The sequence below is a fragment of the Seriola lalandi genome, unplaced genomic scaffold, assembly GCF_002814215.2.
Source record: "Seriola lalandi dorsalis isolate HSWRI2012SDOR001 ecotype SW California unplaced genomic scaffold, Sedor1 jcf7180002054277, whole genome shotgun sequence".
NCBI lineage: Eukaryota > Metazoa > Chordata > Actinopteri > Carangiformes > Carangidae > Seriola > Seriola lalandi.
This window is the reverse complement of record NW_019524830.1, coordinates 663,023-687,885: the sequence shown is the minus strand read 5'-3', so window position 1 is coordinate 687,885 and position 24,863 is coordinate 663,023. Positions and strand designations below refer to the sequence as shown.

Below are 24,863 nucleotides of genomic sequence, written 5' to 3'. Positions count from 1 at the left end.
CCCCAACCCCCCTCACTATAAACTCCTCACCACTGTCTGACAACACCTCCTGGCTCTCTACGGTCTGATCCAACTGTAAATGGTGCTTTTCCCGTTTTGCTTAATTATTCACAACTGCACAGTAGCTACTTAACTCTTCTTTCATATTTACAAAATAAACCGAAGCTGCCACTTAAAAAAAATGACATGAAACACATAGATTGGCAAGTTTTTCCCTGCAATTTAACCTGGCAGTGATGAGACCAATACTGAACAACAATAATAACAACAACAGAAACTTTGTAAAGCAAATGAAATGACAATCCTAAGAATGAGAGAACAATGTGGCATACATGAGGTTTGCATTAAGAAGAAGAGTGAGACATGAGAAAGTGAGTCAGAGCAGGTTGAAGCATTAAAAAGACTGAACCAGTTTACGCAACGCAATAATTGCACAGGGTCACAACAACATGAGTGTGTTCCAACCCTAAAGCAGCCAGCAAAGAAAAAAGGAGAAAATAATAATAATAAAATAAAATCACTCCCTTTGCATTGGATTTTTATAATTCCCTTTCAAAATAATACAAGGAGGTGAACAACACTTTTTGTCACAAATGTGAACTTCCCCCACTGTAGAGCTTACAAAAACTGCAGAAGAAAAAAAAAATCTTATCACAGCTCCTTCAAGTAGTTTTAAACTGCAGAGTACATTGGGACACCCAGACAGAGATTGAACATGAAATACAAAATATGAATTAGATGTGACCCTGTCAGCATGTTGACAGACAGATGGACAGATGATGGTGATAACTGACAAACATCCATCTATTACTGCTTCTTGACAAACATTCTGTGTCTGGACGAGACTGAGACGAAACAGGTAAAACATACTGTATTTACACTAAAGCATGAACATAATACTGAGCTCTGACTGCTGTGATAACAAGGCAAGGGGATATACTGAAGGCACGGCGGTTACTACTGTCAAGAAAACAGTATCTGCTGTGTAATTCTCTGCTTTTTTTTTTTTTTTTACAGTGCACACTGTGACAGAGAATATCTATACTTAAAACACAAGAGAGAGTGTGTCAGACGTAGAGTATCTCACAGTATAACACTGTGTAGAAAGTATACTGACTAGAGCAAGGAGAAGAGGGGGGTACTGCATTTTTTAAGGCAAATCACTTAAAATTATTTTGAAGTGTAGCAGCAAAAAAAAAAACAAAAAAAAACAAAACAAAAAAAACATAACAATACAAATAGAAATAAACACTGACCATGTATGTTCAATAGCCTAATATCTTAATAACATCTCACTTTCTGTGGACACTTTTTACATATAGCACATTTCTTATTCTATACACTGTGGAGGGAAAAAAAAATCAACCGACCACACAAAAAAATAATCTTTTACATCTGAACTTTTACACAAGAGTATACCCAAGTTATACAGTACTCTTTTAAATAGCTTCCCTCTTTTTTAGTATTAAAATATATACTCATAGATTTATATAATTCTTAAAACAAGTCTTTTTTTTTTTCTTATTATGTCCTTGAAATAAATCCTCTCCTTTTTTTGTGTGAAGTCTATGTACAGTTGAGAGTTCAAGCCGTGATGTGACGCCACGCGGGGCGTCAAGGTGCTCTGGGAAGCGGCCAGAGACTTGAAGAGAGAAGGCACAGTGTGTTAGAGAGTCTAGCAATCTTTGGCTGCTTGGATCCTCAACCCACCTGCAGCAGACAAACAGAGAGGAGAGAGAAGAATTAGACAATGATAACCTGGCACCAAACAAGGAGAAATTAAGGCTATAAATGTTCAATGTTAAGCTCTCAAAATGCGTGTTTAGAAGATTACAAGTCGGGTTAACCTAATACTGACAAATTGCTGACTCACCTTGTGTCTTGCCGAACTGATGTTCTGTCTGGCACTGTGTTGCTTCCAAGTCCTGGATCTCTAGAGAGTCTCTCTTACATGAAGAAAAGTTTGTTTTGTCACCACAAGTCCTCTTAGCAGCCTCAAAACAGTCCGACTCACTGTCTGTGTCAAAACCTTCATGCATGTAGCCCTGGTACGCCGCCCCTGGCAAGGTTGGATGCACAGCCACCGTCACGGAGGCTGTGGCTGTAACCATGGTAACAGGCCCCCCAGTTGATCCTTGTTGTGGTGGCAGGGCGGAGGTGCTATTGCTATAGCTTGCCCCTTTAGTCCTGTTTGGCTGAGGCCCTCTGCCGTTCTGAAGCCTGGGGCCGCTTTGACAAGTCCTCCCAGGGAAGTGAGCTCTGTCGCTGGGTAAGTGTTGGCCGGGCTGAGCCTGGAGCCTGTGGAGGCCCTGCTGCTGCTCCCGCTTGTTTCCATCCCAGCATGTAACCTGGGAGCTGAGAGGTGACTGTGCATTGTGTGAAGATTCATTTATCGGCTCTATCCTCCCACCGGTGCCTGTTGTATTTTCTTTGAATGGCTTCACCACCTACAACAAACACATGTTCACAATTTACTTTGAGAGAAACACATTCATTTGAAGATCACTTCATCACACAAGAGGGGCTCCTATCTTATCTGTGTGGTCATGCAACGTACCGTGAGCTTGGGGAAGCTGGGGTTCTTGCTGGCTTCCAGCAGGATGTGAGATGTAGCAGGTGGAACGCTGGTGTGCGATGTAATGTACGCGCTCCGGTCACAGTACTTATAATCCTCCTCCCCGATCCCTGACGTGGTGGTCATCTCAGAGTAATACTCCGAGTCAGACGATTCCGAAAACGCTTGTTGATGAGATGACCTTGGGTTGTGGTGCCCTGTGTAGTACCCATGGTGGGTCATGGGTGGGGGGAGTGGGGGCTCGGGGGAAGGCGTGGGCAGGCGGCTGGCATTGTCAACAGGGGTGACCTCAGCTGGAGGCCCCATCATGGAGAGGAGGACTGGCAGGAGAACTAAGCCATTCAGCATCCCCAACACAGTCAGGATGGCCAACACAGCAAAGAAATACCTGAAAGGGAGAGAGAGAGAGAGATGAGGGATGTTAGTTTGAACTTGAACCTAAAAAGCCACATTTAGCACTAGAAAGAACCGGTTTCAGATTAAAACTCGCTGGGAGCATCTTGTAACCTCCGTTTACCTCGCTGAAACAACAAGTGAAGGTGAAATATGGCAAGAAAGATCAATGAGAGCGACCACACCTTTCTTGTTAGTAGCAGCAGCTGCTAATTGTTAACTCGGTTTAGTTGAGGTCAGGCAATACCAAAGCACCTCTGTGTTTACACTGAACAGGTCTGCCTACCCTCCTCTTCAGGCCTACTGCCTGCATCAGCTGGATTGCACAGACACATGCATCAGAAAGTGCATAATGTGCACATACTCACAGTCACACAGAGCCACAATCCATTAAATCTTGTTTTCTTTTGAATCTTGAAGTTTTTTGGGATTTGGTTCAAACTCATATGGATTAAGTGTCTCAGCAAAACGCAGGACACTTTTACACAAAGTGGAAAACATTTAATCGCTGACATTTTTTTGTTGTTGTTTAATTTTTCTCAAAATGTGACCCAAAAAAAATGGGGACAAGACCGCAGACCACGGTGTCCTGATGTTCGATATGGACAAGAGCACACATGCACACACAAGGATGCGCGTGCACAATTCCAAACACACACATAGTTGGCACATGAGGAAGGGAAGTAGCTCAGGGGAAGAAGTCAGGGAAAGCCCAGTGTTTGTGTATCAAAGGCAATGGGGGGGAGGGTGCAAATCTGATTCCCCACTCAGTCCAACTAAAACATGCTTTGATGCCTCCACTGCTGCTGCTACAAGACTTTCTCTCGCTCTGTTTTTCACTCACACTGTGTGCGTATGTGTGTGTGCGTTTTTTTTTTGTTTTTTTTTTTGTGTGTGTGCGTGCATCTCAGTGGAGCTCTGAGGAGGCCAGGGGTGGAGGCAGGCCACAAGAAAGCGCTCCCCAAGAAAATTAGAGAGGACTCCACTTAAACACTAACAGAAAGCAGAAAGCGAGAGACAGTGAGATGCTAACCACCAGCCAGACTTAAAGAGGTAAAAAGAAAGAGGAAGGGGGGGAAAAAATGATTGTTGGAATGAAAAAAAAAAAGAAAAGCAAACAAGGACAGGGATAATAGCTGCGGAGTGTTCTGGAAACATGCTCTTCTCCTCTGAATGGACGACTACTACAATTATTACTACTACTTCACTTGACACAGGTCACTCCTCAGGAAAAAGTTCATGGATTGCGTATTGGGTGTGATTTCACAACCCTTTGCACCAATTTCAGCCCACCGCTCTTTCTAACATGTTTTCCCCTTCCCTCTTTAACCGCTGTCCTTGTTTTACTCCTTCATCAGAAGCATAGCGCATGTCATCTTAACCAGCTTTGATAAAACACCTCAGGGAGATATTTTCAGTTTCTTACAGTCTGCTCCAACCATGGCTGTATTTAAACCACACACAGATATTGAATTGGCGCGCATCATCGAACTGAAGCACATTCACAAGCAGGCGCTGAAATCACAAACAGGTCATCTTTGTTTTCATGGCGCAGAATTGGACTCTCTCGCTTATTTTACTCAAAACTACACTTTTAACTCCTGTACATGAAGGAAAAAAAAAAAAAAAAAAAAAAAACAAGGGAAGAGTGAGACAGAAAGAGAGAGAGTGAGACTTTGGTGGGACCTCCAACAGCGTCTCACTGTTAGGAATTCTGTTGTTTATATAAACTGTAATCTTTTCCATTCGTTGTCAGGGCCTGGGGAGTCATGTGTGTATGAGTGTGTGAGTAAGAGCGTAAGTGTTTACATGCCTGTACATATGTGTATTTTTCCTGTGTGTGTGAGTGCGCGTGTGTCTGTATGCGCACGCATGTGCGGCCCGCATGTGTGTGCAATGCATGCTGCGCAAGTGTATGTGTGTGAGAGAGGACTCTGAGCAGAGCTGAATTAGTCTTGCTGTTTATTCAGTGCATTACAAGGCCAGGAGATGTTTACAGCAGTATATTTATGCTACTCCCCAGCTAGCCAGCTCTGGCTTGCCCCATTCACCCGACCACAGCTACAGCTACAGCTAAACAAGACCTCCAACAGAGATACTAGACCCCTCTGTCTCTTTCTCACCCTGCTCTCTGAAAATGATCTCTCTCACAACCATGGGAGAATGGAAGAAAAACAAGATGCTGAAAATGCTCTCTAATGACTCCCTTAATCCCAATCCAACTTCCTCTTAGTTCTCAGTTTTTCTCTACCCCTACATATTTACACCTCTTTATCTTTCCAATCCAACATTGTGGAGGATCCATTCATCTAATAATCATCTACCCACCCACCAGGACTTCATATGCCTGCGAGGAAGCCAGCCTCAGAGTGCTTCTCCTCCTCTCTCTGCCTCTGTCTCTGTTTCTGCAGAAAAACTCAGCTTTTTATGTCATGGAGGCCTGTTGCAGTCTGTGAGCTCAAGGTTGTGGTTTCGGGTTTGGGCCGAGACCACATTCGGCTGAAAAACATCGAGCTATTCGCCTTTTTTTCCACTCTGACCATGAAACAGTGGTAGAAAACACATGCACACACACATATACATATATACACAGTTTACACTTGCACGCGCACACACACACACGCGTGCCCACACACAGGGGAGTGATATCTGTTGGTGGGCTACACACCATCTGACTGACTGAGCAGTTCAAATTTAGCTCCACTTTTTATTACGGCACCTAACATGGAGGGAGAGAATGCCAAACGGATGATAGGAATTTTTACAGATTCCCTCGTGTGTGTTTGTGTGAAAGAATCAGTGAGAACGAGTGTGAGAGAGACACCACCCAGTGGGTAGCAGAACACTTCCATGTTTACGAGCAGCTGCTACACACCCTTGATGTTTTCCCCATTTGTTGTGTTCTGAGTTTGGGGAGACGGATGTGTGTGTGTGTGTGCCCAGAGTGACAGAACCAGGTGCATATTTGTCACTGTGGGTGTGGGTGTGTGTGTGTGTGTGTGTGTGTGTGTCTGTCTGTCTGTCTGTGTGTGTGTGCATAAATAGGGGTATAACATTTCCACCTGCATGCACCCCTGACCCCCCAGAAGGCTTCCTCCCATCCCTGAGTGAGGCTAGACAACTGGCTCCACACATACATACACACACACACACACACACACCAGTGGTGTAAAACCAAAACAACACTGCTCCTTGTTAAGGTAACATATGGGCCGTGGAGGGTGTAGACACCACTGCTGCCAAAGCGAGCACTGTCACTCTCTCACACGTGAGCACCACGTCAGCACAACTTGTCAAATGCATACATACAGAGCTACACACACGAAAAACAGACGTACATACGCAAGCATCTCACCTCATGATGAAGTCAAACTCTGACCCTGCCAGCATGAGAACGCCCAACAGCGTGGAGATCGCTCCGTCAACCACCGGGGCAAACATGTGCTCCAGAGCCACCGCCGAGCGCTTGTTTCTGTTGCCAATTGCTGTCAGGAAGCCCTGTGGCGGACGGGGAGGTGGGGAAGAGAAATGAGTTGGAAATCTTGCCGATCACACAAAAGTTGTGCTTGCGGCCGAGCCTGGCACGCTTCAGGATTCCTGTCTTTGGTTTTGTTGGGGATCACTACGCTACAAGACAGTACACTGTGCTAGAGAGCTGCCAGCATGAACCAGGAAGCCAAAAGTTCCCTAGTAAATCTTTAATCACACTTATTTTACCTTAATCACTTTCCATTTCAGGCATGAAGCCACAGGAGTCTGTGCAACTAAAGATCTTTGCAAAAAGCTGCAGCCTATTGCTTTTATAAAATGTTTACAAATCCTTGTGCAGAGAAAAAGTACATGCACTCAGTTATTAAAAAGCAGTATCACAGGTTAAATGTAATTCTTCCCTAGGGTATGCAAATCCACATAAAACTAGCTGTATACTTGTGATTTTCATACATATTGCAATTCTTATGTGGTCACATGTTTGTGTACAGTAGGTATTTCCATGTGCGTGCTCTAACTCACCAGTGCAATGTGAACGGTGAACTCCACTCCGATGCCCACAGAGGCGATCAGGATGACCACGGGGATGGCGCTCAGCTTGATGCCGATCAGACCCATGATGCCAAACAACTCCACCGTCATCATGGCCAAGATAAACACCTGAAGGGGAGACATGGAAATGTTTTTTTTTAACTGCCAATACGTGAGAAGCAGTAGGAGGATGAGGAAACAAGCAAAGTAATTGGTAAAATAAAAATAAAAGCATAAAAAAAACAAACAAACAATAAAAGTGAATGTGTCTTTCTTTAGTGACTGAGTTGAGCCCCTTTGCTGCTTCACCCCACACAATCTTTGACCCTGTGCTCAGGCTCTCAACTACATGGCATCAAATTACCCACCCTTAGGCTATACGAGCCCCCTACCCCTCCCTTCCTTATCTTACTCTTCTTCCTTCCTTTAGGTGGTTGTAATGATTGACAGCGCCTGAGACAACACAGTGTGGATACTCTGTCAGTCCTATCACACCAAATGTATGTACCTCCGTTTGTTTGTGGAAGACAAATTCTCTTTTTTTTTCACATGATGAGCAGCCTGCAACGCATATTTTATTGTTTTACAACATTTTTTAACGTAACATCTTCGCAATGCAGTATCTTGGTGTTTCAGTTGACTAACGTCTGAGTAGAAAATGTGCGATGTTACTGTAAACCCCAATACAAACAAGAACAACGAGTCTTAGCAAACAAGGAGGAGAAAACAGTTCCTGGCCAAAGGGAGCTTTTGATCCCAGCAGGGGCTACGAGCTGGGGCATTGTTAAATTGGAAATGATAAAAGCCGTTTTACTGCCCAACCACATACAGGCTGGGTGAAACCTTCACAGGCAGGGCTGATGCTTGGAAATCATGCATGCATGTAGCTGTGCCTCTCTCTCTCTCTCTCTCTCTCTCTCTCTGTGTCTGAGGAGATTGGGTTGTGTTGCTGTCTCAATCAGTGCTGCTTAAATGAAATACATTCCAACTGAAACTGGCACTGTTGTTGTGCTACACTTCACCCCCCCGCCACCCCCACCAACGGTCAGGGATATGTGGATTTGTGTATGTGTGTGTGAGTCTGGGGGGCCCTTAAGGACCACCGGTCCCACCAGCTTGTGTGTGAAATGTTTTCCAAACACTGCACACTCAGACTGTCTCTCTCTCTTTCTCTTTCTCTCTCTCTCATACACACACACACACACTCTCACACTCACACAACACACACCCCTGATGGATGGGTTGAGCAGGCCAAGGTCGCAACTGGGCAGATCTGTCCTGTCCCCAAGTCTCTCCCTCTCCCTCTGACAAAAGCTGCGAGGGAGTTGGAGGTAGAGGCTTCAGGAGGGCAAAGCCTTTCTTGCTCCTTTGCATTTCCTTTTCTAAGGCTGGCCCAGCCTACATTAGAATGACAAAGGTCCCCGTGTGTGTGTGTGAGTGTGTGCACACTGGCCCTCCACAGAGAAAAAGGGGCCCCCCTAGACAGCGTTATTGAGCTGTGCTGAGAAGGGTGAGAAGAAAGTGAGAGGAAGAAGAGATGGTGGAAGGGGGTAATGATGTTGTTGACGTAGGATGAGGACGAAAAGGTAGACAAAAATGGAAAAGAGGGGCAAAAGGAAGGGTGAGGAGGAGTAGGGACACGATGAAGACTTTTTGAGGAAACTGATTGTTGGCTTACAATGATGCCTGCGGTCCAGGGGTTGAGCAGGAGAATCGCACAGACCAGGAAGGTGCAGGCCAGCACCACGCTGATCGACAGCAGGAACCAGTGTCTGAGGCCGATGTACTGCTCCCAGAACAAGAAGGGGTATCCGTTAGGGTAGTTGAACACACCCTTGCGGCTAAACTCGTCGCAGATGGCACGCACGCTCTCGATGGCCTCCACAAAGTCGCTGGCCTGGCGAAGGCCGTTCAGGTAGAAGGGGAACTGGGCAAACTCCAGGGGCTCTGCAGCCGGGACTGCAAAGAGAGATTTGAGATGTTATCATGTTCATACTACAAGTCATTTTCGGGTGTATCCACTCTGGTTAAAATCGTTCGTATATGATAAGCCACTTACTGCGCAGATTCTCTCCTGTAGTGTCATACTTGTCGTGAATCCACTCTCTGGGATGGGGGTAGAAGTTGGCCTGGGAGGCAGCGTAGCCCAGAGGATCGTTACTGACCCAAACTGTCAGGTAAATGTAAAACACCTCCGGGGGGATCAGACCGTCTGCGTCTACCAGCCGACGGGACGTCAACTGGAGAAAAAAATGATTGGGTTTTTGTCAGATTGAATGGTAAAAAGACAGCTTATAGCTTACTTCTCTGCAATGCCACACACCTTGTCATGGACAGGACATGTGGATTCTGTTTTAAAGTTGTTGTTTTTTTTTCTTTGCAGCTCTTGGACATACCTGGCTGTAGTTAAAAGGCTCTTTCTTGGAGCCGGTCTGGATGAGGAGTTTGTACGCCAGAGCTCCGTCCTCTGTGCCGTTACGATAGCTGTCAGCGGTAATCCTGCCTGCCTGCCAGTCAGCATCAAACGCAGCCTGAAGACCTGCGTGTAAAACACACACAGGAGAGAAGGGATTATTGTGGTTGTCATTTATAAATATTATGATTTCCATCATCATAAAATTATAGCCGTTTTCCTGTGTGACTGTCTATGTGGGCAGTGATGTTGACAATATGAAATATCACATTTCTTTTTCCGTCTCTCTCTTTCCTTTTTCTTTTTCAGCTGGCTCTGATTGACCTGTTAGCTATTACTTCCTCCTGACTGGGCCCCTGACATGTTCTAGCCTGAGGACACACACACACACACACACACACACACACACACACACACACACACACACACTGACACACAGCAACACACACACATGCAAAGATAACCTATGACCCCAACCCATCTACTCCACCACCCCTGAGCTCCAGGTGGATGGGGGTAAACAGCGTGACTGAACTCTGAACTTTCACTCACCCTTCGCACATTCTCACCCCTGTACACACACCCACTCAACTCCTGTTCTTAGTGAAAAGCACACCTGAAAAAACCTGTTGCACCCTCTGCCGGGTTCTGATATCGCTATCAAAAAACCCTCAGGGGGAGAAAGAGAGTAAGTTATTACATGGAAAATAACAGGAAATAACATTACTCAGCTCGAATTCTTACCTCGGAGCCAGTCATGGAAGTAGTGCAGCCACATGCGAGGCAGTTTGTTGTCGCTGTCTCTGACCACGTATCTAACAGAGTTGAAAGCGTTGTGCAGCTGGATCAGCAGCCTCTGTGACCGAGCGTAATCAAATCCATCCATGGTCACCAGGTACATGTTGTAGAAGGAGAAATACTTGAACTGGGCGTCGATGAAATCGTACTCCTTGGTGTCGCGTGGCACGATGTCGGTCAGGTAGAGGCCGTCGTGCACCATGGTGGTCCCATACAGGCTGAGGCCCAGGAGGCCCAGGAAGAGGACCACCACGATGGCTTTGCTTTTCGGCTTGAGGAGCAGAGGGGCGTATTTCTCCCTGGCGAAGCTGGACAGGTTCCAGTGCAGGAAAGGAAGTGGGACGCATTTCTTTCCCGATCTTGAGTCCTCCACCTGGGCCAGGAGGTCCCGTGTGGAGCTGGAGGTAGGGGTGAACAGCTGGGAGCCGTAGGGGTCTGGCACTGAGGTGGTGGTGAGGGAAGGTGTGATGGCTAGAAGAAGGAAATACAAGCAGCACATTAGTGTATGATTCATTTAAAATACTGACTTTAAATAAGAATTAAGCCAAAAAAAAAACAAAACATAATTATGAAACTTTATTTACCTTGAGCCTGGGAGGTGGGGCAGAGGATGATGGAAGGTGGGCTGGTGGAGATCTGTGAGGTAGGCGGTAGAATCGTGACAATATGCTGTCCTGCTGCGTCACACTGAGTGAACGCCTGCACCGTGGTGGTGATTTGGGTGCTGGTGGTGATGGTGGATCCCGCAGCGTACTGGTGTGTGTGCGCCGTCGCTGTTGTAGGCGTGTGCGGCTGCTCTCCGGCGTCCGACAGCTCGTGCGGGGACAGGTGGATGACGCGGTCGGAGCAGGGGCTGTACAGGCAGCAGAGGACGTCCAAGCGCTTGTCTTCACGTCGGTGGAGGTCCAAACTGAGGATGGCGGGGAAGATGAGCAGCACCATGGCGAAGTTAAACACGACCACAATGGCCGCCTAGGGAGAGAAAAACAGAGAGAAAAACAAAGTGAGAAAGAGACAGGGAACAGTATGTGAAATTACAGGCACAACCACCCAGCTGGGGAGAGTCAGGGCTTCTTCATTTATTATTTATTTTTATTTTTTTAGTGACTCAGACCACAGCCCAGAAAGTAAAGAAAAAGCTTTACTCTAAATCATCAGCCAGGAATACTAAGCGAGCCAGGAGGGGAGAGGGAGAGAGAAGAGGCAGAGAGAAAAGAAAGAAAAGAGTGCCAGGAAGAAAGAACTACTAGAAAGAATGAGAGAAAGAAGCAAGGGGGAGAATATATATGCTGCGAGTCTGAGCAAAACTATCACCCTTCACCACCACCGCCACCTCCCCACTCACTCCAGGCCCTGAAGCTGACATTCTAACTGGCTGTGGTTTCCAGCGTGTATCCGTCTGTGTGTGTGTGTGTGTGTGTGTGTGTGTATTTGTGTGTGTGCTTGTGTGTTTCGGACCACCCACAGTTAGTCACACATCAGAGCAAACCGCCTTGAAGGGGCCAGTGATATACTGATCCACTTCTCCCTCCCTCTTCCCATCTCGTTCTGCCTCTGTCTGCTTCCCTCTGTTCATCACTCTCTTTGCTCTGATTATTCCACATCACACACGTACACACACACACATTTATGCACATATACAGACACACGCAGAGACACGCACACACAAAAAAATGTTGGCCCTGTAGGTGCGGCGGCAATAAAACTGGGAACAAAGGCTTTCCTTGCTCTGTATAAATGTCACCTCTCTTAAGTTATCTCTTTCATTTTCAAAGGAGCTTTGGGCCTCTCGGTGTGCGATTGTGTACATGTGTTTATGTCTGTAGCGCATGCGTGTGAGGGTGTGTGTGTGTGTGTGTGTGTGTGCTTTTGTGCAAAACGTACCTGCAAGGAGAAAGCTCGCAAGGCAGGGATGGGTACGAGAGCGGCCATAAAGAATGCAATCATATTGTTGATGGAAGTCAGAGCCACACTGGTGCCGGTGCGACGCAAACAGTCTCCCGTCCGTTCCTTTAAAACAAACACAGGTATAAGTCAGACAGAAGAGAGAGGAGGAGAGGAGGAGAGGAGGAGAGGAGGAGAGGAGGAGAGGAGAGAGGAGACTCTTCAAGGTACCTTGAAGGGGATGTTACTTCCAGCTTCTGTGAAGGAGTGAGCCAACAGAAACATGTCATCCACACCAATCCCTAGTGCCAGGAAGGGAAGCACCTGGGATGGGAAACACATCAATGGAGAACAAAGGATCAGAATGAGTGTGTGACATCAAACTCTAGGCACTAAATCAAGATTTTAGCCAAAAAACGAACAAGAATTAAGACCAAAAAATAAATAAACAAATAAAATATAAAGTATGAAGTGTCCTCTGTGTTGTACCTGTGTTGTGGCAGCATTGAAGGAGAGGCCGAGCAGGGAGCAGAGACCCAGTCCCGCAGCCACTGACAGCGCCACCAACAGCACCCCGGCCAGCCCCACGGCCCCCTGGGACTTAGCACAGTCCCACCTTAGCATGGTCACACAGGCATAGGCGAGCTAGAGAGAGGACATCCATATTAAACATCAGTTATTTCACAGTAAATTTTTTTCATTAACATACTAGTCTGACTTGAATCAGTTAATGTGCTCACCATGAGCAGGTATCCTCCGGCCACCCTGATGACGCTGACGTCAGAAAAGGATTTCATGATGTCGTTGAGGGTGGTGGTGGAAAAAGCATGGATGGACTGGCTGGAGTTAGCTGGGATACTCTGATGGACCACCTACGGAAAACACATTAGTTGGTTATTAAGCTGTGCAAAAAGTCACCATTATACCATTATAATTTGGCTGTCAAACGCAGGATGTTGAAAACCCCAGATTGATAGTTAAGTATACTAAATACCTTGGCGGGTCTGAGCTGCTGAGTAAGACAAAGACTTATTTTTTTCTTGCCCATGAAGTAACACACCATCTTACACACACCAGTCGAGCACCATAAGTGGTACCCCCGAGCCTCTACTACAACCCCATATTTTGGGGCCCTTAAAGAAAAAGAAACGGACCCCTTTCCCTTTGAAATGTGTATGTGTGTGAGAGTGAGTATGAATGTTTATGTGTGTTTCTCATGTGCTAGCATGTGTGTGTGTGTGTGTGTGTGTGTGTGTGTGTGTGTGTGTGTATGACAACTGAGGAGTAATGAGCACAGATGCCAGAGGTTGTGAGGTCAAAGGTGAAAGGGATGGGATCGCATGGCTCAGGAGGCTGCTCCCTCCACTCAGTGCCATGAATGGACCCACCCATGGCTTTTTACCTGTTTGCATTTCATCATCATCATCTATCTCTTAAAGATCTGTTCTTTTTCTTTAATGTGTCAGGTGGAGGTTCAGTACGGCGTCTCTCTCAGTTTACGTTTGAGTTTTGTTTCCTACACATGTCCCTCACTTCCCTCCCTCCCTCTCTCCTTACCCTCACCATAGTGGGTGTCAGCTATCACAGCAACAGCTTGTTCCTATAACTAAGGCTCTGACAGAGAGAGATGATTGACCTACCACACACAAACACACACACACACGGTCATATACCCCCCCACACACACACGTACACATACCTATTGCCTTAGTCTACCCTGCAATTCGCTGTACAAGGGAGCTGAAGACTGATGGAATTCAGACACTGCAGAATGAGTCCCATGCAGTGTGTGCGTCCGTATGTGCGTGTATTTGTGTGTGTGTTTGTGCATGTGTGTACGTCCGCGTACATCTGTGTGTGCGTGTGTATGTGTGTGTGTGTGTGTACCACAGCAAAACAAGCCTGCATAGGGACAAGGAAATGCCTCCTCGTTTTCCTCACCCTCTCTCTATGTCTTCGTGGTGGTTACAAACACTACTCCTGTCCAGCTTGTCGTTGAAGTGTGCGCATTTGAATGTACATGAAATGTGTGTATATGATCGCACCTCCACAAACTTCCTCTGCCAGGACTCGAGGATAGCGGTAGCCTTTTCTTCATTCCAGTTGATGTCATGGATTTCATAGTCGTCTTTAAAGTGCTCGTACAGCTGCTTAGGACTCATCAACAGGAACATGGTCTGCAGAGCCTCCGCACTGCAAAACACATAAATGTAAGCTTAGGACACATCAGAGACGTCAGACTCGTTCTTTAAACATGGTTTATTGTGTGTGGCGCTGATTTAAAACCTCAACTGCATCATTATCTCACAACTAGCACATTAAAAATCATCCCGTTTGACTGTTTAAATGTTCGTGGTATCCCTAAACTTTATTCGTATTGGAGTGCGCCCCGCTGTGAATGGCTAAAAGCAGGTGCCGTTTCTTCGAGGATTTGTCCGCCTGCCTGCCTGCCTGTCTGCCAATGTAAACAGCCAAAAGCAGGTGTTATCTAGTCTGTCTGTCTGCTGATCTCCAGGCTGCGATCCCAGATGTCCTCAGGTTTTCTTGGCACCGGCACAGTGAGCAGCAGTGCTGCTCACAATATGAAAGAAATGATCATAAATCACATCCCAGAGTAAGTGTGGCTCTTGCAGATGGGGCTGGAATCCTCTTTCACTCAAGGCTCTGTTGGGCCTGTGTGGGTCATGATCTGGGCTCTGAACCAATGCTGTCACTCCATTTGTATTGGTCATGCTTTTAAATCCAGTTGAAGTCAATTGGAAAAAAAAAAAAAACTCTGGAGTACGTCTAATGAAGAGACATGTGTGAGCTTTAGATAAATGTGTTTTTTCCCTACTTCTATTTCTTCGTCTTCTTTGGTCGCTTACACAATAAATGTGTAGCAGGGTGTGGGAGGGGACTTTGTGTGGCTGTCAATCATCTTTAATTGGCCTATCCTGGACCTGGGTCGTTCAGGAAACCGATCCCTCCCAGTACGAGGCATTCCTTGCATGTGTCTGTTGGGTTATTAGGGGTTACACAGATTCCACAGTCACGGCGGCTCACAAGCTGATGGGTGGACTTACTTGCCTGTTCGGCTGGCAGTGATCACACGACTAACCCCAACCCCCAACGCCCCCTTACTATTATGTCTTCCAATAAGACAAGAGCATGGGAACAGACTGTGTAAAACCACCTGAAGCTGCAGGGTCAGGATCTTTCTTTACATGACTTAATAAACACACACCTCAGCAGAGTATCCTGGCCGTTTTTGACCCGCCCTCCCAGGATCAGCTCCTCCTGCCAGTGCATGAACTTCCGGCTGAAACCATGGCAACCACCCTGGAGATGCCTAGCAATGTCAGGACTCTGAATGGAAGGAGGACAGAGGAACAGACAGAAAAACACAGAAATATGTTAGGTATATCTGCATCTTCTGAGCGTCACTCTCTTTATCTCCTCGCAGCTGCCTCGTGTTTGTAATGACTGAAGTTGTTTATTGTGTATTGTTTACCTCTCCTTTCTCCTTGTTGGGTGCACTAAGGGGGCAGTCGGGGTCTGAAGGGTCTAGACAAGACCTGTTCATGTAGGCGTGGCCCACCTACAGAATCGAACGACATTATAAAAGTGTCAGTATATAGAAAAACGTATGAAACTAGATGAGTATGAGTACAATCAGTAAATCTGTCAGCGTGTAGTTCAGTGACCCACCTGGGCTTTGTCCAACATCTCCTTAAATCCTTCCAGTGAAGTGAACTGACTAAGTTCCTCCATCAGCTTGACTGGATCTAGATTCATCCACTGGATATCTGGCATACCCCTGGAGAGCAAAGACACACTTATGACTTGATAACTCGAAGAGCAAACTGTAAAAGAACATTTATCGCTTTGTGCCTGCAAGGCTACAGGGCTTTGCATCCCTGCTCACGTTTAATTTGAGCAGGAAAACTTTCAGTACAGTTTAATTCCCGCTCCCTGGTTGTGCTGGGCTTCGCGAGAGGTTAGCTGCAGATACAGGATAAAATAGCGTTTATTATCCTGTTTCACGCTGCCACAATGCCCAGGGAAAAGGCAGGGTGGCTGCCTGCTCACTTCCATTCCTCAATGTCCTGCACTGAGTCATAAAAATTACCTCTGCCTCCCAAACATCTTGATAAGGAGGGAGGGAAGGGGAGAGGCTGAGTGGATTGGAGGGAGGGAAATAGGTGAGGGATGAGAGAAGAAGGGAAGGGGGGACTTTAACACTATTTGCTGTGTGACGTTCACTGACAAAGAACCTATTTCTGAGCCTCACCAGTACCGCCTCCTTCCTCTTCATAGGATAAATGTATCATTTTCCTTCATATTACCAGCAATAAATCTATTCTACACTATTATTACACATCTTAGCATCAGTTTTTACCTAGATATCCTGCTTTTCTGTTGTATATATATTTCAGAAAAAGAATCAGCCCACTTTAATATTCTTGATTGCTACGACTTAAAGTGAGCTCTTTATGTGCAGCAACCCCAAAGCTGAAAATGAAGGCGGGCACCGTGTAAAATAGCTTAACAGTTTTCCTGGTTTAGCAGTGGTTTCATAAAATAGAGTCATAAATTTAGTTAAAGAAAAAAAGAAAGAGATGACATGCTTCATTAATGACAAGAATTTGTGATTCAGTGTTAAATAACTGTTTAAGACGGATATTTTCTGCAGTGACACAAGCAAGAAAGGAGACAGACAGAAAGAGATAAAGGGGAAATAAAAGAATCTCAAAGTTTCTCAACTCTGCGTTCAATCTCCCTCCAATAGCTCATGAAGAGAGCTCCTCTCCTATTCCCACATACCAGGTCCCTTTTGCTGCTGCTTGCAAAGACACACTCCTTTATCAGCTAGTTTTTGCTTGAGTGAACTGCGCCTGGGCCCTTTTGTTTTTTCATAGATTGCTGCTCTTTGTTCTCCCAAGTTTTCTCTCTCATTCTTCCTCACTCTCTTTCCCAATCTGCCTCTTTCCCTCTTCCCCTTCCTCTGACTCCATCTCACTCTTTCTTTTTTAATTTTTTTTTTTATTAGCACTTAAAACCAGGACTGAAGTGAAGCGGAAGCTGACTGCGGCGGACACTGGCCTCAGTGTCCGCAAGTTCCCCTCAACTCTATTTGAGAAAACGAGTAAAAAACTATTAATAAATAACAACAGATGTTGAACACTTGGTGTGATTTACAGGAATACTTGGAGGACTTGTGAATCATCAAAGAACCTTTCTCCCTCTCTGTCGCTGTTCTTTCACACAAGCCAACTGGGAGATGCAAAGGATGGGAAACTTGTGTTTGTTTCTGTACGTGTTGGCTTGTCATGCAACATGCTGCTGTCAGCTCTAGACCGAAATATAAACAAATAATCTCTTTGCAAAGAAACATCTGCTATGATCTAAACTATCTTTTATAAACGAAGGACTCAATTGAAATATCACCGCTGACGACAAAAAAAAAAAAAAAACTCTTTCAGTGACTCAATTTCTCAAGAGAACGTCGTCCTCAAAAAAAGGAGAAGAAAAAAAAACTTGAATCCACAAATGCCCAAATACGCCCAGACTCCACTGTTAACTGTCTTGTAGCCTCTCTCTGTCTTTCTCGGGGGACTTGAGGCTTGAATACTGCCCATTTTATTTGTTGGACAACTTGGGAGCTGAGAGCCTGGGGCATTACCATGAGAATGCCGAGTGTTAGCCGTGAGCTGACAAAGCCGGCCCCCCTCCCTCCTCCGGGGCCCCTGCACTGATGGACACTCACTCGTAAACTGAAAGAATGCTTACCATTGTCTGACCCAAAGGGCTCCCCTGCCACCACCACCACCACCACCACCGCCGCCTGCCCGCCCTCCGTTCTACCAACCCACCATCCAGTTGCTGCTGCAGCCATCTCCTCTCTCTCTCCATCCCTCCCTCGCTCGCTTGCTGCATCTCTCTCTCTCTCTCTCTCACTTTCTCTCTTTGAATTTCTCTGTCAGGACACCCCCCTCCGGTCCCTCTCTGGGCCCTAAAAGAACTCTATTACTGACCGCCGCTGTCAGTCACAGCACCCACTGACAGACTACTGAAAGCCCAACTGTATGTCTCCATCTAGCATGTGTTAAAAGTTACAGACCCCTCCAAAAGCTCTAGTCTGCAACGCAAGTCAGATGGAAGCAATGACAGCAAAGGGGGAGCCAAGACTTTCTATGAAATGTTTTAATATGCAGAAAAAGAAAAGAAAAAAAAAATTGGGTTGAATATTCTGAGACTTACGGTAAATAGGCGGAGCCTCCCTGTAGTTTGGCCCCTTCCCAAAAACAGTCCAATGGGGTGATTATCATACAGGGGAATAGCTTGTCAATCATCTGGGATCAGGAAATTCAAAGGAAACATGATTAAACATCAAAAATCAGGTAAAAATATATGTATTAGAAATCAGTTTCTTCCGTTGTCAACTTACCCTTTCAATCATGATATTTTCTATAATAGGGAGTCCTGATTTATAGCATATTTTGTTAAGATCCCACGATCTACAAGAAAAGAAAATACATTTTTATTTATAACCTTTTCAACACAAAAAGAGGAACACAAGAAAATGATTCACATTACATCTCTATGGTCTGCTTACTTTCCAAACAGCGACACCTGAACCTTGCTGGCAGACAGAGCGGCTTCCATGTGAACCAGCAAAGCCTCCTGGGTAAGAATATTGGTGCCCTCTTCTTTGGGGGTCTGGATAAGCATCTGTGAGGTAAATACCGACTCCTCTCCCTGCTTCTCCCTGGTGTAGCGAAGCTCCGTGCTCACCCGACTGCCAGCTAGAAGACAGAGAATAAAGAATAGCTTGATACCTAATTCTTGATTTTATAGATAGATAAATAGATACAATGCCACAGAATCATTTTTTTAATGTACATACAAAGACACACACATACACACATTGGGATCTTATAACAAAGTGTCTTGCGTGCGTACATATGCGCACACACTTACACAAGAACACACACATATATCGACCAACGCCCTTGGCCCTCGCCAGTGTTGGTTTTGAAGGCACTTCACACAAGCCAGCGTCTGGCCAAGAGAAATGAGTAATACAGCTTCTCATTGGCTCCTTCTGTGAAACAGATGTGCCCTGTTAGTTAGGAAAACCAGCCTTCTGATGCCCCGAAAACCCCTCTACCACTCTGCTCAGGGCAGCAGATATGGACAAAGACATTCTGAATACAAGAAAAAGGATCACCACGAACAAACGATGAACTCTCTTTCCTTTCTTGTGTTGATCTTTGAGGCAGCTTAGATGAAAGAAGAGGAGAGAAGAGAAGAGAAGAGAAGAGAAGAGAAGAAGAGAAGAGAAAAGAAAAGAAAAGAAAAGAAAAGAAAAGAAAAGAAGAGAGGAGAAGAGAAAAGAAGAGAAGAGAAGAGAAGAGAAGTTGTAAATGACATACATCAAAGATGCATGGAAATTAAGTAATATGAATGTCAGAGGTGGTGATGAACAGAAAAGAGATATAAAGAGGATGACAATAAAAAAACAGAGAGAGAGAGAGAGAGAGAGAGAGAGAGAGAGAGAGAGAGAGAGAGAGAGAGAGAGAGAGAGAGGGAGCTATGTTGTGCTGTGTGGTAGACTCCAGCCCCCTAATTACAGAAGGTTGCCCTGAAAAGAGTTTGCCAGCCGGGGGGATCTGTGCCTGTGCCAAGTGGACATGAAACATGCCGCGCTGGATCACAGAGGGCCCGTCTGCCCCTCTTGCTGTCCCACTACATGACAACCCCAGAGAGAGAGAGAAAGAAAGGGAGGGAAGGGGAGAGGGTGGAGTGGTGGGGTGAGGGGGAGTTTGGAAACAGGGGCTACCTCCTTCTTAATTCTAACTCTCGTCACTCTTTTACTCACTTTCAACTGCGCTGCACTCAGTCTTGGCTTCACCTCTTTTAGCATCTATTTCTCTACTCCCCCTAATACTGTCTATATCTGCTGCTTCTGTCTTTCTCTCTGTCTCTCTCTCTGTCTCTCTTTCCGTCTTTCTTTCTTTCACTCTTTCCCTCACACTCTCTGCACCTCCCCCAGCCTGGAGCAGGCTCCTGTAATTGATGGGGAGAAAAGAAAAAACAAACTATTCAGCCTACGCCGTGAAAAGTGTGAGATCAGGTTAGAACTCTGGGCCTCGGAGACACGCTCCAAAATTTCTAGGCTTTGCTTTCAAGGCTTTGATTACCTTCGCTGGGGCTCCAGAATATCAGGTCACCTCGTTTATTTGCAGTCACAGGTTCTTTTTTTTTTTTTATTGTCTGGCTCAGTGCATCCCAAAACAAAATACCTCCAAATGGGACATGTTCTTGTTGGGTATTCTGTGCACATCTGGTCTTACAAATCTTTTAAAGTCTTTAAGTATTTATAAAGCTTTTATTCCAAAGGAGCCACAACAAAAAGATGTAGAACAAGTAATTTCCTGAAGACTTTCGGAGACTTTTGTGGTTGAGAAAATTAAGTAAACGTTTTTCAAAAAGAGCACTGGTTCTTTTGAGTTTATTTGACTTTTATTAAACCGTTTTCACACTGCCAAGTGCATGTACAAAGTGATGAGGCTCGATGTAAGAGCAGTCGTTGGACATATAGCGCCCCATGACTCCACTCAGTTTCCTTGCCGCACAGATTTCCAATCAAAAAAAAAAAGAAAAAGAAAAAAGGCTACTACAAAATGGAACCCTTTCCGTTCGTGGACTTCTTTGACATCTGTTAAACCTTTTTTGACATTTCGTATGTTAACCTCTGCAGCGTGGGGTTTTGATCCCAACAGGAACTGGGTGGCTCGGAGAGACTCTGGCTCTGTAATTACAGGCCTCCTGAAGTAAATTATAGCTATTTGTGTCTCGTTCCTCCCATCTGGACCACCCAGGCAGCCAGTTCTCTCTCTTCTCTCTCTCTCTTTCTCGCCTTCTCTCCTCAACCCCTGGTCCGGCCCCAACCACTCAGCTTTGAGCTTCGCAACTGCTCTGCTCAGTTTAGCTCCGCTCAGTTCACAGCTCGCACCAGAAGGAACCATGTCCTTTCTTTTCTTATCTGTCTCATTTTCTATCTCCTTCTCTCTCTTCTCCTTTTCCTCCCTCTTTCCCATTTTCTACTTCTTTCTCTTTGTCACTCTTTTTCAATCCCCCCCTACCCTCTCCCTACACTCAGCCTGCGCTCCACACAGCCTTAAAGAGACAGTTCCCGGAAATTTTCCCACCCTGGGAAGAAAGCGCCTTTGAGTGTGGGGTTTAACACCCCAGTGGCTGGCAATTTTATTACATGAGCAATTTTGTAACATGAAATATTAGTCTATGTCTGGCAACATGATCAAAAAAATGATCACAACTGTCTAAATCATATCTACAGTTCTTTCATTGGATGTTTTTGAGAAACTCGACCACCGTCTTACGAATTTTCGCAAACAACTTGACTCTGTTGGGTGAAACATATGAATTCATTTACTTGCTTCACCACTAAAAGCACTTTCACAACAGTTAAGACACTGGGAAAGTGAAAATCGAGCGAAAAATATTATAACAAGCCCTGACATGGTTGCATGGCAATGGGCGTACAAATATAATGTTTGCATGTGTGTGTTTGTATATGTGCATGTGCTTGCATGTGCCAGTGGGTGTGTATGCGTATGTGTACCGGTGTAAAAACTGGACCCTGTCTCCATCAACCTCAGTCATTTCCTGCCCACCTGACCCTTCCATTCCCAAAAGCCGAACACCCAGAATCCCCTAACTCGGTGAAATATGTGCGGCTTTACACATCTGGCTTTACGCATCTGGCCAAGGCCACCTTTAAAGCACTGTGTTTCAAATTTATTCTATTCTATTCTATTCTATTCTATTCTGCCTTCGTGTCTTACAGGCCTAGTCCCAGTTCCAGGCCATGCTAGGTCAGACCAGGCCACCTTCAAAGTTCAGTGTGGTAGATTAGCTGGATTAGGGGGCCTCTGAAAGGCCCCACGCTGCTATGGAGGAAGACCCAAGACGAAGAGGGCTGTAAGTGACATGTATGCCGTTACCTGCTACATACAGCATTGGAAATGACCTTTTCCTGATTTACACAGCATGAGAGCATGAGAGGAAATGTACATCTGATTTCTACACAGAACCTCCATTGATAAAAGATAGATTCAAGGGAAAAAAAGAATTCTGACCGCCACAAAGTAGCAATAATATAAAAAAAGACGGAAAGCTATCCCTTGGCTGCCATCTTCCATACATCATTCACTTTTTCTCGGAACCCTTTTTTTCACAACGTCCTCCAATAGAGGTCCTTTATTTCTTTTGATTTTCAGCTGAGGAGCCAAATGAGAAATTCATTCTCTTGGCCTGGCACCCAGCATCACAAAAAAATCTCTTGCTCCTTTTGTCACATGTGGACCCACCAGAATCAGGACTGTGTCCCGCTTTGGGTCCTCAGCCCGGCCCTGCCCTGTGGCATTCCCTAGCCAGGGCACCCCCAGCAGATGGGCCGTTCCTCCATACAATCCTTCAGTACAGCAGCTCCAGACTGAATGCAGACCCTTTTGTCATTCAACCCTTCAATTTCTTTCAGATGTTTCCCAACAAACAGCAGAATAAAATAAAGAGGGAACGTTTTTTTCACAACAAAAGCAAATGGACCAAAACTTTCCCAGCCTGTAAAACAATGCCAGAGCTGGCTGTGGGAGGGTGAGGCTGGGGGCAAGAAAGAGGAGCTGGCACTTTGCTATCTTACCTATAGAAATACAATGTGTGTGTGTGTGTGTGTGTGTGTGTGTGTATGTGTGTGTGTGTGTGTGTGTTTGTCTTAACACAAACACTGTATCTGTTCATCAATCTTCAAAGACAGTTGTATTATTATTATGAAAAAAAAGCATCAATGTGTGAACACAAGAAAACAAAATGTTCGCTTTCAATCTGTTTAAATCCAGCAGTTCCCACCATGATGAAAAAACACAACCACCCTGAGATCACACCTTAAAAACAGTATAAAACGGCGAAAACAACATGAAAAATCAGTTTCACTTACATTCTATTCAGATGTGCCAGTGGTGTTAGCCACCACACATAAATTTCCACCAGGGTTGGCATTTAGGCACTTTCTATTTCCATATGTATAGGCTTGCCTCTGCTAATTATGCTAATCATGGGCAGTGTTGGCCACTGTGAAAAATAGTCACATTAGACACTCCACTGACTGCTAATACTGCTTAATGTGTGGTTGAAACATACATTCATCCCTGCCTGAAAGGCAAAATTTTTCCACGTTGCTGGTCTCATTCAGACGAGAAATGAATTTATTGAGCCCAAGAACCATTTCTTTTTTCCCTCCCAAGTACCAAGAAAATGTTCAGTCTCTCTCCATCTCCCTCTCCCTTTACTTTTTATACTTTCATGGTGTGAAGACAGAGGCAAATGGTGCAAACTCTAAGGTGACTGGTGTCGCTTTATTTCGCGTAGACCAAAGACAAAGGTTGCTCTTCAGCAACGAAAGAAAGGGTGCCACACTATATTGATTGAGTTTTCATTATCCCATTTTCGGCTGCATTGCAGCCTTTCAGGATATTGCATTCAATGTTGCAAAGAGTCTGACAGTCCAGTGCCCTTTTTATAAAAGCGTTGGCACCAAAATAACAGTACAAAGGTATGTTATCAGTGTAGATGTGGCTGTGTCAAAATATTGATTCATATTTTATATTATATTAGAACTGTAAAATTGATACTTTGAAAAAGACAGGTATTGAGTGCAGTCTGTGTGTTTCCTGTATCTTGGAAGCAAAGCCATGTGTCCGTCATATGCATGTATCTATAGCTGCTCAATGTGTGTTTATTTGTTGGGGGGTGGTCTTGGTCTGACTATTGAAGAGTGTGCGTGTGTGTGTGTGTGTGTGTGTGTGTGTGTGTGTGTGTGTGTGTGTGTGTTGGGGGGGATGCTGAGAAAGGGGATGGAAGGAGGGAGACTTGGATTGAAGGATGGAGGTTGGGGGGGTGGGGGGGTTGAAATAAACATTTAGAAGTGACCCAGGTTGACTCTGGTCTTGTTTGTTCTCTCTACCAGTGAGGTCCTGGGCCCTGAGCGCTGGGAGTTTATTTATCTAGCTGGGGCACCACCGCGCACTATTCACCTCCAATAATGCCTCATAGAGCTCCCTTTCTGTGTCTGAACTGGGGCGCTGTGTGCGCTCCGATGAATTATAGCATTTACCTGCTGTGCCGCTCTGAGGTTTGTTTAGAGAAACTGCTCCAAACATCGAAATGCCCACGTGTGCATTCGCTCATTTGCGCAAACTCAGGGGGGTTTTCTCTCATCCAGACTATGTCAGTGTCTTTTAATTACTACTGCAAAAGATCTTGTCTTATTTCATTGCTAGCTGGCTAAGCTAGCACTGCAGTCTATACATTCAGCCTATGTGGACTGTGTATGTGTAGATCTTTACCTCCCCCTTTCCTATCCTCTTCTACATGGCCTCTTTATGGGACATGTGGTGCGCCTGCTATCTGGACAGAACCTGTCTCACTGCACACATATTTGGACAGCTTGAGTCTGTGTACTTGTCTGTCATGCCTAACCCAAACTCTGCCAAGAAGGATGAGTTTAGTTAATGTAAGTGTAAACACCACCACTTTTACATGGAGGCCATTTCTTTCCTCTCTTTCTCAAACAAGCTTTTCAAGTGGGCCTTTGTGTGTGTGTGTGTGTGTGTGTGTGTGTGTGTGTGTGTGTGTGTGCTCTTAGGTGCTCTGTGCAGATTTGTGTGTGTATATGTAGAGTTGACTGTGTTAGTGCTAATGCAGGTTCGTCTC

General features: G+C 45.4%; 1 protein-coding gene across 1 annotated transcript in view; it reads right to left on the bottom strand.

Moving 5' to 3' along the window:
• Positions 1 to 12: 12 nt before the first annotated feature.
• The window catches only part of ptch2 (patched 2), a 30,997-nt gene continuing 6,146 nt past the window's right edge, over positions 13 to 24,863 (bottom strand). Inside the window, exons 3-23 of the mRNA XM_023405526.2 lie at positions 18,682 to 18,871; positions 18,514 to 18,583; positions 18,327 to 18,418; positions 15,774 to 15,882; positions 15,577 to 15,663; positions 15,310 to 15,431; positions 14,129 to 14,276; positions 12,824 to 12,955; positions 12,573 to 12,728; positions 12,315 to 12,407; positions 12,084 to 12,209; positions 10,784 to 11,171; positions 10,146 to 10,670; positions 9,385 to 9,527; positions 9,048 to 9,228; positions 8,667 to 8,947; positions 6,980 to 7,117; positions 6,324 to 6,466; positions 2,558 to 2,963; positions 1,874 to 2,447; positions 13 to 1,710 (exon numbers count right to left, since the gene is read on the bottom strand). Coding sequence (XP_023261294.1) covers positions 1,676 to 1,710; positions 1,874 to 2,447; positions 2,558 to 2,963; positions 6,324 to 6,466; positions 6,980 to 7,117; positions 8,667 to 8,947; positions 9,048 to 9,228; positions 9,385 to 9,527; positions 10,146 to 10,670; positions 10,784 to 11,171; positions 12,084 to 12,209; positions 12,315 to 12,407; positions 12,573 to 12,728; positions 12,824 to 12,955; positions 14,129 to 14,276; positions 15,310 to 15,431; positions 15,577 to 15,663; positions 15,774 to 15,882; positions 18,327 to 18,418; positions 18,514 to 18,583; positions 18,682 to 18,871 — 4,139 coding nt within the window. The 3' untranslated portion in view covers positions 13 to 1,675. The remainder of the gene's footprint in view (positions 1,711 to 1,873; positions 2,448 to 2,557; positions 2,964 to 6,323; positions 6,467 to 6,979; positions 7,118 to 8,666; positions 8,948 to 9,047; positions 9,229 to 9,384; positions 9,528 to 10,145; positions 10,671 to 10,783; positions 11,172 to 12,083; positions 12,210 to 12,314; positions 12,408 to 12,572; positions 12,729 to 12,823; positions 12,956 to 14,128; positions 14,277 to 15,309; positions 15,432 to 15,576; positions 15,664 to 15,773; positions 15,883 to 18,326; positions 18,419 to 18,513; positions 18,584 to 18,681; positions 18,872 to 24,863) is intronic.